This window comes from Halichoerus grypus, chromosome 8 (assembly GCF_964656455.1).
Source record: "Halichoerus grypus chromosome 8, mHalGry1.hap1.1, whole genome shotgun sequence".
Taxonomy (NCBI): Eukaryota; Metazoa; Chordata; class Mammalia; order Carnivora; family Phocidae; genus Halichoerus; species Halichoerus grypus.
Genome location: NC_135719.1, coordinates 136,587,984 through 136,600,922, shown reverse-complemented (window position 1 = coordinate 136,600,922; position 12,939 = coordinate 136,587,984). Strand labels below are relative to the sequence as shown.

Below are 12,939 nucleotides of genomic sequence, written 5' to 3'. Positions count from 1 at the left end.
GGGGAAGTAGAAGGAACAGATAGGAAACAGGAAAGAGAAAGAAGGAGAGAATGTAGTGTATGATAAAAAAAAAAAAATCCTTAAAAATCTGGAAAAATATTCTGGTTCATAAAAATGTTTACTTAATGGGGCGCCTGGGTGGCTCAGTCGTTAAGCGTCTGCCTTCGGCTCAGGTCATGATCCCAGGGTCCTGGGATCGAGCCCCGCATCGGGCTCCCTGCTCAGTGGGGAGTCTGCTTCTCCCTCTCCCACTCCCCCTGCTTGTGTTCCCTCTCTCGCTGTCTCTCTCTGTTAGATAAATGAATAAAGTCTTTAAAAAAAAAATGTTTACTTAATGAATGCCTGCTTAAAACTAGGCAGAGTAATTTCCACAATGAAAAAATATAAACATGAAAGAATATATTATATCAAGAGTCTCTAAATATTCTAAGTCCAAAAAGAAGTCCCTGACTGTAAGATTTAATGGAATAAGTTGTCTATAATATGTCTTTTTGTCTAGACATTAAACTTCTGGTAATTTCGGCTATGTTGTGCTCAACTATAAATTTTTTTTTTTTAAATTGTGATTTTAAAGAAACTAAAGAAGGTCTCTGAGCAGCTGAAAGAGCATTCCTGTGGCTCATAGCTTTATATCATGGAAGAGGCCTTCAGACTCCTATTTACTTTTTCTTTATAAAAAGTCTTACCAGGTTTCCAAACTGATGTAAGCTTCATAAGACTTCATGAGACCATTTCTTTTGTAACCCCAGTACTTAACACAAAGCCTAGTACATGGGGGGAGCTCAATAAATATTTGTTACCTAATGAGAAGATTAGAAGCAGTATGTAGTAGTTAGGGTTGTTGGAGACAGATACATACAGTTTAGAAAAGTGATAGTTGGTGGTCTGAAATCCATGAAAGAGTGACAAAAATCATGAAAACCAGACACAAAGCTCACTGAATCAAGGACACAGAGTTCCATACATCTACTACCTCTAAAAGGTTATAGCACGGATAAAAAAACAAAACAAAACAAAACAAACCAATTGCCATCGATAATAATGATCTAGAGTCATTAGGATAATATCAAATTTTGTTTAATATTCAATTTAATAAAAGTCAGGGAACCATACAGTACACTTCTAAAAGATTTTCATTGAAGAGGATTAAAATATTCCATTGGAACACTTCGTCCCTTCCCATGCTTGATTTCCTCTTCTAAATGTAATCTTGATGATATGATACTGTGTACCTTAAAAAAATTCTTTGCTTCTATTCCAGGATTTCTAATTCCACAGTGTCTCTGGTAGACACTGAAAGTATGTTTTTTCTTTGTCCTTTTGAGTTATTAAGCTTCCCAGTACAGAATTTTAATATATTCCACATATCAGATCTTCCTGTTTCAGTGACAAAACAGTACAGAATTGGATCTGCAACACAATTTAAACTTGTTAATGCAACCGTGATTCTATACATTTTATAAGTCTGCTTCCCAGACTTGTGGTCTTTAAAAATAAGTTCACTGAAGTTCACATCATGCTCTAAGATGCTGCGAATCAGCAGCATCACATGAAAGGGAGTAAAGCACAAGACAAAAGTCAATGTGATGCTAACAAGGAGTTTTATGATTCTCTTCTTTTCACTGTTTTCCGTGGCTTGATTATGCTGCACGGCTTGGTAGACCTTCTGGTTGCAAATCATGATAATGACCAATGGTATCGCATAGCCTGTGCATGTCCTAAAGAAGTTGAGACGGATTTGCCACTTCTCCAGGGGGTACTTGTCATAGCATAAAGTAAAATTAGACTTCTTGGCATCACAATATTCTATAGTTGTTTCATCTTCCCACAGAATAATACCATTGAACATGGTTTCCAATACCCAGATGGATAGGCTGACCACGAAGGCAAATCTTCTTGTCCTTAAAAAAGAAAACCTCAACGGGTGGACCACAGCTAAGTACCGATCGACGGCGATGCAGGTGAGGAAGGCCGTGCTGCTGTAAAAGTTCATGTACATGAAGAATGCGCTCCCCTTGCACAAGGCAGGAGAGAAGGTCCAGTTGTCATTATTCCAAGTGTAATCAATCCATAGAGGGAGAGTTAATGTGTAGAGCAGATCTGAGAGTGATAAACTGAAGAGGTAAATTCCTAGCTCATTCTCCTTCTTTGCTTGCAGAAAAGACACACATAGAGATCCGATGTTGGCTGGGACACTGACTATGACCACAAAGATGTAAACAATCGGAAATAAATAGTGATCCAGGTCGTGCTGTTCTTCAATACACGTGCTGTTCATTTTCTCGTATGAAGGTGGGAACTACATTTGTTCTTAGGAGGTAAATAGCAAGGTCAGTTTTGTCTCCTTCCAGTTTGTTTTTAACATCTTTTTTATTAAAATGTGTCCATTTTTCTTTGTTTTCAAAAGTTTTGATTCATTCATCGGTGCTTTTAAAGGGTGGATGTAGACCAATTTTCACAAAGATATCAATGGTTGGAAGTCGGAATCCAGCCTCCTGACAGTCAGTCACAATGGCCAGTGGATTTTAACGAGCAGAAGTCCACGTTCTTATTATCACAGAATGCTGATGAAGAACCCTCAGGGACCAACTGGGTCATCCCTCAGCATCCACAGAGTGTTGTCCCCATTTTGTTTTTCTTCACAAAACTCAGGAGATTGGTGCACACATGGATATGGAAGGCTTTGTTTTCACAGAGATTAACATCTCTTTTTACCATGCCTTTGTTTCTGTAATGAAAGATGAACTAGAATAGTTTAGATGTTTAGCAGATGCATCATGCTTTTGAAATAATCTTCTTTTCCTTCATTTCTTGAAGATATCAAAAATGTATTAAATTACAACGAAGGTGTTTAAAAAGGGAAATTATTTAATTGACTTCAGTGAATGAAATCAAGCTGAGAAATTTTAGTCTATTTCAAATAAGAATTACCCACAAGGTGAAAGATTAGAGGAAATTCTATTTCTCACCGGACATGATCACAAAACTAAAGTTACAACGTTATTTTCAGAGCTAATAAAAATGGCAAATGTAATGATTTGTTTGTAATCAGTAAATGCTTTTGAGTTGTATGATAAACTGTATAGTTACATGATTTTAAATGTTTAATTTCGTATGCAATCTAGGTATGAGGCACTTTCACTATCCGCTTATTAGCCAAGAAAATATTGTCACAAGAAATTTAATAAAGTGAAATATTTTAGAATATAGCAGCTTGCTAAAACTTCATAAATAATTAGACAACACTACCTCTTTTGTTTTCCTTTTGCTTCCTTCATGGGCACTTTATCTTTCCTGTACTTTTGTGAAAGAGAGGGCAGAATATTCTTAATTCTGGGCAAGATCTTGTCATTATCAGTGTCTACCTTTGTACCTGATTGTTTATTAGCTTAGTTTTTTAAAGGTCTGATGTTATAGATTCACATAGGAGCAGAGACCCCATCCTTCTCTTCATAGTAGAGTAGAGAAATACTTCTGTCTCTATTCCTTTGCTAGTGAGGCCTATTAGTGCTTTGGATGATTTCTGTGATGGGGAGCTTCACAGGACCCTCTGTAGAGTAACTATGCAGAGAACTTGTTGTGTGCTTGATGACACACAAACCACCCATTTCCAAGTATGAGTGAGCCCTGAGCACCACCAAGGCCTTCCCACCACAAGTCCACAAGGGTTCTGCTAGAAGAAAAAACCATATTCAGAGTATCTACTTATATGTCACTCTTAAAACAAAGTAGAGAACTAAAATTCCCCAAGTCTTCTTGTTTTACCACACCTAGAAATATGAACAAAATGTGAAAAAACAACCTTTTAAATCAATAGGTGAAACTTCCAGAGAGGAAAAAAAAAACCAAAAAACAAACTGTGATGGAAAAAAGGAAGTGGGAGCTGAGATCAGGAAGGTAGGTGAGCAAAAAACTCTGGACGTCCTGGAGGCATATGTGGATTGGAAGAAGTAACTATAGCCTCTAATGCAGAGAAGCTGGAGACGGAGTTCAGACACACACAGGCAGGAAGTGGTTCTTTCTATCCCACATGTGTGGGGATCCTGGAGCCTCTGCTCTCACACAAAAGGTGAACTAGAAAAATAAACATAAGAAACAACAAACTGGACAGCTCCTTGCAGACAGCAGGGAAAGTTGGCAAGTTTCCGTGAGGAGCCATGATGAAAAATCCCTGAGTATTCATGGCCTCTGGCTGGTCCTCACTTGGGAATGGGGCCTGAGTCTACACTCTTAGTTTAGTCCTGTGATCCGCACACCAGCCATGAACTCATGCTGAATCTATGTGCTCAACTTCGTCAGTCATCAAGGGAATGCAAACTAAAACCACAATGAGATACAACTACACACCCACCCGAATAAATAAAATGAAAAAGACAGAAATTACCAAATTGTGGTGAGGATGTAGAGCGCCTGGGACTCTTATATACTGTTGGTTGGAAAATTGTTTTGACACTTAACGTATACCCTGTGGTTCAGCAATTCCATTTCTAGGTATATGGTCAACAGAAGTACGTACAAGTGTTTACTGAAAGACGTGGGTTAGAATTAGGATATTCATAGTAGCGTTATTTGTACTATCCCCCAAGTGGAATGAGCACTTGTAGTAGAATAGAGAAGTAAATAGATAAATAAATAGATAAGTAAATATTAACACAATTGAAATCTGTACATCAATGAAAATACACAAATTATTGCGGCGTACAATAGCACAGTTGAAGCTCAGAAACATAATGCAGAGTGATAGAAAAAGGCTGGCACAAAAGAATATATACTATCTGATTAAAAAGTAGGTAAAGTTAATCTACACTGTTAGAAATCAGAGCAGTGGTCCAGTTATTAAAGGCTTTCTATGTGCTAGGCACCATTTAAAATGGCATGCATGTTTTTTATAATTTATGTGTTACTACAATTCTGTGCTATTTATTATAACCTTATATTACAAATAAAGAATTGAGCCACATATTAAGCCATTAGCCCAGAAATGCCTATTTAATCATTGGTAGAACTTGGCCACAATCCTAGGTTGGAATGTTAAATAAAGCCTCTTGACTCTTAACCATTTTGCTTTCTGCTTTTTGCATAAAAATGCCTTAGAAAGCTGAGGTATTTTTGCAGCAATGCAGACCAGCTTTGTTGAGAAAGAAGAGAATTATTTTCTATTTTCTACTGAAATAGTGGCACCAATAGATTAGTACAAGTCTTCTAGCCATAATAACAGATCTAATTAAAGAAAATAATTTGTGAATAATCATTTCGGTAAATTGGATAGAAAGTGACCACGTTTTCTAGAAAACATCACTTTCATATTGTCTATTAGACTACACAGGCTTCAAATAAACTTGTAAAAATCATCATCTCACATCATGTCTTCACACTTAGTAACAATGTGTTGTTATGTGCCCATAGATTTCTTTTCTGTAATGAAGAATGTATCAGATTAACTTAGGCTCTAATTTTTCCTGCACTTGATTTGAGAAATAGATGGCTAAAAGGAGCATATATCCTGCTACCACACTCAAAACAATTTCCCAGTTCTTAAGATTCATGAGGCTGAGCTTCGAAGAGTCTATTGTTGAGTTCAGGAATCCTCTGTGAACTATTTCAAGGTTGAAATTAATTATCTTTCACCACTCATAATGTGGTAAGGAAGAAAATGTAGATACAACCGATTGTGAGATTGATATATATGTAGCATGATATGTCTGCAATGTTGCAAAAATCATGTGTTGTTGAAGCCCGCATCTATCTTGTTGGTCCAGATGTAAGAACGAACCCTACCTAGAGGGGAGCCTGGGTGGCTCAGGGTCCTGGGATGGAGCTCTGCATCAGGTTCCCTGCTCAGGGGGGAGTTTGCTTCTCCCTCTCCCTCTACACCTCCCCCGCTTGTGCTCTCTCTCTCTTTCTCTTTCTCCTCACTCTCTCTCTCAAATAAATAAATAAAATCTTAAAGAAAAAGAATGAACCCTAGAGGTTATACCACCTGCAGGGATGGCTGGGCCCGCCAGGGAGCCTGTAGGAATGCGACCCCATTAGCTTACAAGTAGTTAATCAGCACTACCTTAAATATATAATTACTAAATGTACCAAATGAAATCTCTAACAGAAGGGATAAAGATATTTTTCAGAATCTAAGTCTCCTGAGATGGAAAAGACCTTCACGGGGCTGGATGAAGCAGGATCAGAGCACCTGTTAACATGACCTCATGGGCCTCCACTCAGTAGTGTCTGCCTTTGGGGCGCCTGGGTGGCTCAGTGGTTTAAGCATCTGCCTTTAGCTCAGGTCATGATCTCAGGGTTCTGGGATTGAGCCCCATGTCGGGCTCCTTGCTCAGCAGGGAGTCTGCTTCTCTCTCTCTCCCTTTCCCCCCACCCACCGCTTACTCTCTCTCTCTCTCTCAAATAAATAAATAAAATCTTAAAAACCAAACAAAAAAAAAACAGTGTCCACCTTCTCAGGAGACCCCTGCTAGCATGATCTCATGGGCTTCCACTCAATGATACCCACTTCCTCAAAGACCCTTGCCCCAAATTTTGCCCTTCAGAGCCCTCACTTGCCAGCCATTGGGGAGCTCAGGACTCTAGCCTATTAGCTCCCCGTTCTTCTGGGTGGTGTCACACTAATAAATAGCCTACCTTTCTTCACTGCAAAACTCAGTGATAGTTTTAATTGGCTTGCTGCCTATTAGGTGGACAAACCCTTGTTTAATTTGGTTATAAAGTATCATATTAAACATTCAAATATCAGAAAAAAAAGAAGTCAGGTAGTGGTTACTTTGGGGGAGGGGCTGGGTAATGACTGGAAAAGGGCATGAAGGGGACTTCTGAGAATTTGTCATATTCTGGTTTTGCTCTGAGTGTTCATTCCATGAATGTGTTCAGTTTGTAGACATTCATCAAGCTATATACTTAGGATATGTGCATTTTTCTGCATGTATGTTATATTGCAATTAAAAAGAAAGTAGAATCAAAGGCTCTGTGGGATGAGCTATAAAGAATCTTGACAGCCAACCATCATCTAAATTACCTGCAGATGGAGCATATAGACCTTCTTAAGAACTGATAAGATTTTACTTCTTTTCTCACATATAAAAAGAAATTCATAGAAACCAAAGCAAACAATAAATAATATAAACAATATGAAAATGAATTGGCCAAAAATGAAAGTTTGCCGCATGAAAAAACAAACATACTAGGCACCTGGAAGAAGTAAATACAAATCATCCCTTGAGGAAAGTTCTCTCAACCTAGGCTTCAAAGAATTCTCTCAGAAGGAATGGATGGTTGCCAGAAGGGAGGGGGCACGAGGGTGAGAAAGCTGGGTGAAGAGGAGTGGGAGATACAGGCTTCCAGTTAAGGAATGAATAAGTCACAGGGATAAAAGGTACAGCATAGGGAATAGAGTTACTGTAAGAGCCTTGTGTGGTGGTGACAGAGGGTAGCTACACTTGCGGTGAGCATAGAATAAGGTACAGAGTTATCGAATCACTATGTTGTCCACCTGAAACTAATGTAACATTGTGTGTCAACTATATTTCAATAGAAAATATTAAATAAAAAAAGAATCCTCACAGAGTTCTAACAAATATGAGTTCATTAAAACACACACACACACACACACACACACAAATTAACCACTATAAGATTCATCAAAAAATGAGGAAGATGAGTAGCAGATCCACAAGAGCTTTAGAATAAAATTAATAGATATACAACACAAAACAAGTATGTTTAATAAGAAATAAAGGAGGGGCGCCTGGGTGGCTCAGTTAATCAAGCGTCTGCCTTGGGCTCAGGTCATCATCCCAGGGTCCTGGGATCGAGCCCTGCTCAGCGGGGAGCCTGCTTCTCCCTCTGCCTCTGATCCTCCCCACCCCTTTCGTACTCTCTCTCTCCCTCAAATAAATACATAAAATCTTTTTTAAAAATAAGAAATAAAGGAAGGAATTTAAACTCATGAGTAAGGAACAAGAGACTACAAAAGATGAATTGGCCTATTTTTAATAAGATTGAAATAAGCTTTCCAGAAATAAAAAAAATGTAATAATTTAAATTTAAAAAATCAACACAGGGACTAACTCATTGATGAGCGTTAGCTGAAGAGAAAACTAACATACTGCAAGATAGATCTAAGGAAATCATATGAAATTATCAGAGTGTTAAAGAGGCGGGAAAAAAACCAAAGAGCCATGGAGGATAAAGTGAAAAGGTCCGCATATGTTTAATTAGAGTTCCATAAGGGACAGAAGAGAGAAAATAGGGAATGTTTGCAAAGATAATGACTGACAGCTGTCTAGGACTGATGAAGGACATGGAATCCTCAGATTTATGAAACCCAGCAAATCCCAAATAGGATTAAAAACAAAGATGGAAATCTACATTCCTTAGACACACTGCAATGAATCTGCTGATCCAAGACTAAGAAAAAAAAAGGGCCAGAGAGAAAAAATGGAGTACCTACAAAGAATGAACTGTAGAGTGACAAAGGACTTCACAGAAGTAATAACAGAGACCAGGAGACAGTGGGTTGATATTTCCAAATGGCCATGAAAATTTATGTCATCCTATAATTATATACCCAACAGAACTAAATGTCAAAACCAAAGCAAAATTAAGGACAGTTTAAGATAAACTACCACTGAGAAAATTGACCCCAAAATCCTCATGAAAGGGACTTCTAAAGGATACAAGTTAAGACAGAAAATGACACTAGAAAAAAGTCTGAGATGCACAAAGGGTTGAATAAGCTACGGAGGATGGAACCCTCTCCGATGGCTGCACAGGGTCCCACCTATCACTAGGCTCACATGTCTGGGAAGAACACCTCAACCATGAAAATATCCTTCCTTGGGACCAGGACTGAGAGGTCAGGGCAGGGGTGGGGAGGGGCCGGCAGTGGGTGCCCCTTCCTCCTCTATTCATCTTAATAAGTATGCATCTTTTCTTTTAAGGAAGAAAAAAAGATGGATAAAAGGGAAACATAAATTTAGGAGGATTTATAAAGTTGGAATGAATTTCTTTCTCTGTAAAAACATTTCCCGCCTTGACTATAACCATCACAAGATCAACTAGTTTGATTGAAGCAGATACAGAGTGTCCTCTCTTGGATAACAGAAGCAGTGGTAATGAGGTTGTCGTTATGCATGTGGCTCTGGAGACTTTTTGAAAGGCTCTCACAACCCTTGGGGGATTTGTGACATGGTGCTTCTTCTCTAAGTTTCAGTCTTCACAGGTAAAATTAACACCCACTTTAGAGAGTTATCGTGACAATAAAGTGAGAACACACATAACGTTCATGGCACATGGGAGGCCTTCACTATGTATTGGACGATGGTACTGTTTTAATGACACACTGCTAGTCTGCAGGTGTCCTTGTGCTATCCCCTACATGTCCTGAGAGGAGATCATCTTCGGCCATCTACCCAGAACATAGCGGAGACGCCAGGGGCACTCAGAGTGTAATTTGTACAGCAACATTTCACATATGATACCAAGCTCGGCAGATAACAGCTGTCAAATTAATTTGTGTGAATCTGAGATTTTTTTTGCTTCTGAGATTTTAATGGAATACATAGTTCTTATTATTCATACCTCTTTTCAGATATCATTTTTACTACTTTAATAAAATTTTGACAAAATTGTTTTTAGAACCAGTGTTGAGAAATTTGGATAAGTTTCTAATTTTGACTTGAATTTTTACCAAATGCCAAAAGAAGATAATCCCCAGTGTATTAAAATATATCTATTATTAACCAGGTCCTCAAATAGTACAAATCATTGATGACAATGTATTCCTACAGGATATAGGAAACACTTCCTTCCCTTCATTGATCGGTTTAATAGCTGCTTATTAAGACTACTATGTGCCAGATACTGATAGCCACTTGTTAAGTAAGAATTATGACTTAATACTTATTAATACTGGATATCCTATTTCCAAATTTCACATTATTTCTGATGACATAAAAAGTATCACGAGACCATTGTACCAACCAGGAAATGGCACAGGATGACTCTACAGCTGGGAGCTGGTAGATTTCTTCACAAACACTTAATTCAGTTTGCCAATATGAGGTTTCCTGAAAAGGGAATGGAGCATAAATATTCCTCTTTTGCATATCGGTAGTTTTACCTAACTCTTTCTAAATATCATTTTTGACATCCTTTTACCACCGCTCAAAGAAGAGGAAACCATGTGTCAATCTCATTTCTCTCTCTCTTATAAAGTTCTGCTTCGTTGCATTCATATAGCCTAAACTCGATAAAAGGTTGTGAACATTACTGACAATCATGCCAAAGTATGTCATCTACATAAAAATCTTATTTTATTGTTTAATCATACACTTACCCATGTTTCTTGGGGGTGACGATCTTGTCCACCGAGGAGCTGGATAAATCTGCTTGCACCGAGATGAGAAACCAACCCTAGTGAGGGGACAGGAAATTGCACTCATATTTCAACACAAAACAATGAGGAAGCAACCTCTTAATGAGGATTTACGTTACCCAAGTTTGAACAAAAGAAGTCTCCTAAATATTTTAAAAGATGTTTTTGTTTATTCATTACTGTAGTATAATTTTTAGGATTCACTTTCCTCTTTGCATCTTAATCACAATGTATACTGGTATTATATGTTTATTTAATAGAATATGTACTAGAATTTCATGTAATCACTCGCTCACTCATTCATTTATTCTGTCTATACATATATCTATTATACTCTTAGGGCATTGTTCAGGGAGTGATGCAGGATCTGGCTACGGTGCACAAGGACCTCATCACCCGCTGAGAGAAAGATATGTTCAGTCACAACCATAATACAAGGGCGAAAACGGGTAAGTACTCAAAGAGACGTCCAAAAAAGGAAAGAAAGAAAAGAGAAAAAAAGAAAGGATGAATCACTGGATGTATGACGTGGGAGCGGATGGTCTACATGGATTCAGCCAGATGAGCTTCCTGGGAGAAAAGCAGCTGGGGAAGAATGGATGTTTGGTGTAAAATGAGCATGTTTCCTTGCTTAATGGCGGTGACTTTGTGAAGCCTGCCTGCTTGCCTGCCTGCCTGCCTTCCTTTCTTCCTTCCTTCCTCCCTCCTTTCTTTTTCTTTCTTTTTTCTTTTCTTTTCTTTTCTTTTCTTTTCTTTCTTTCTTTCTTTCTTCTTTCTTTCTTTCTTTTTTTCTTTTCTTTCTTTTCTTTCTTTCTTTCTTTCTTTCTTTCTTTCTTTCTTTCTTTCTTTCTTTCTTTCTTTCTTTCTTTCTTTCTTTCTTTCTTTCTTTCTTTCTCTCCCTCTCTCTCTCTCTGGACCAACAGGACTAGCTACATAGTATTTCTTTGTAGACCATTTTCTCCTTTCATTACCCTCTCAGAATAGAGAGCAGAGATTGCTAAAAACCATGCTACAACCAGTTGACCTAACTGGCTTAGACAAATCAATTCTTTGAAATTGAAAATTTATTTGAGAAAGACAGAATTGTTTTAATGAAAACTCATTTAGTACTTTAACATGCTGACAGTTGCTGCCAAATCTACAAATGGTTTAATATGAGGTGAAATTAACACCCAGAACTTTTGAGATATAAAAAAGTCAGAGACGTCACATTTGAACCTGGCCCTCGTAAACTTTTATTACAAAGGAAGGGGAAACATTATAAGGACAGAATTAATGTGGGGTGGATAAATTTGACTTAAATTTAAAAACAGTAATCAGGACAATCTGAGTCTGTTTTTGTGAAAGGACATCAGAGGATGTTGCTGGTATGGTTTCTTGTTTTTGTTTTTTTTTAATTTCCACACAGAAGCAGAAAAGATGGTCTTGTGATAGAACCAAGACTTTTAATCTTGGAGTTATTCAGGACATAACAGGAATGTAACAGATTTTCTCTACTTCCATTGTGGGTTTCTCAAGGAGAATAACAAAAGTAAGAACTCACATTTATAAAGTACATGAGAGTTTGCAAAGTAATTTAGCATACGGTAACTTAAAAATTGAGAATACTTCATATTTTTAATGAAATAATGAAAAATTTAAGTATAATGTGGAAAATTAATAATAAAGCCCTTCAGACTTTACAAAACTGAAAGTAATGATTTCATTTTCCTTGTGACTCTAATCTAAAATTCTCATTTTTCCTTGGTTTTATACATCCACTTATCTGTGGCTTCTGGGCATTGCTATTTCATGACTCTCACAATCTCTTATTTTGCCTAAATAGACTAGATTTCTGCTTTTAGGGGAAAGGTATATTCATATCCACATCAAAATATTTGTGTATTTTGCTCTTCAGGAAAAAAAAAAGGTTATAGTTACAAGACATAAGAAACACAATCAAACTTTCACTTCTAATTAAATAGGAGAAAACCTGTGCAGTCACCTATACTAAAACTTGGCCAGTTCTACACAATAAGACATTTAACAACTGATAGTAAATTTTTTTTAAAAGATTTTATTTATTTATTTGAGAAAGAGAGAGAACGAGTGTGTGGGGGGAGGGGCAGAGGGAGAGGGAGAAGCAGATCTCCGCTGAGCAGGGACCGCCTGAGATCCCAGGACCACGAGATCATGACCTAAGCCCAAGGCAGACGCTTAACCGACTGAGCTACCCAGGCGCTCCAGTAAGTTTGCTTCTCATGTAGTCCAGAATATATGGCAATACTGTATTTTCAACCATAGGACTACCTACCAAACAGTTGGAAATTTCAGGGCATTGAGTCTCTGTGACATTTTTAACAGCTCCACGGTGAGAGCCACTTAGCAGTTATTCAGAAGACTGCCTGAAGGGGCTGGTGCTGCTAATCTGCCGGCTGTTTGCTCTTCTGAGGCCAGCAGAAGCCAGCGGCAGGGCACTTGGTCCACCCATGGAGGAAAGGGGAAGAGAATGTGGTTCTGCCTGGTTCCAACTTCTCCATGAGGCAGGCAGTGCAAGAGCCTAATCTGCCGATGAA

At 38.0% G+C, this 12,939-nt stretch overlaps 1 protein-coding gene across 2 annotated transcripts; it reads right to left on the bottom strand.

Moving 5' to 3' along the window:
• Window positions 1–1,061: 1,061 nt before the first annotated feature.
• On the bottom strand, window positions 1,062–10,411 carry GPR65 (G protein-coupled receptor 65). Of its 2 annotated transcripts, XM_036106038.2 has the most exons (3): window positions 10,346–10,411; window positions 9,991–10,076; window positions 1,062–2,728 (listed from the first exon to the last, which is right to left on the bottom strand). In XM_036106038.2, the coding sequence occupies exon 3, from the start codon at window positions 2,276–2,278 to the stop codon at window positions 1,253–1,255; it is 1,026 nt and encodes a 341-aa protein (XP_035961931.1). In that variant the 5' UTR covers window positions 2,279–2,728; window positions 9,991–10,076; window positions 10,346–10,411; the 3' UTR covers window positions 1,062–1,252. The 2 variants fall into 2 exon arrangements, with proteins under 2 accessions (XP_035961931.1, XP_035961930.1); XM_036106037.2 differs by lacking the exon at window positions 9,991–10,076.
• Between the last annotated feature and the right edge of the window lie 2,528 nt (window positions 10,412–12,939).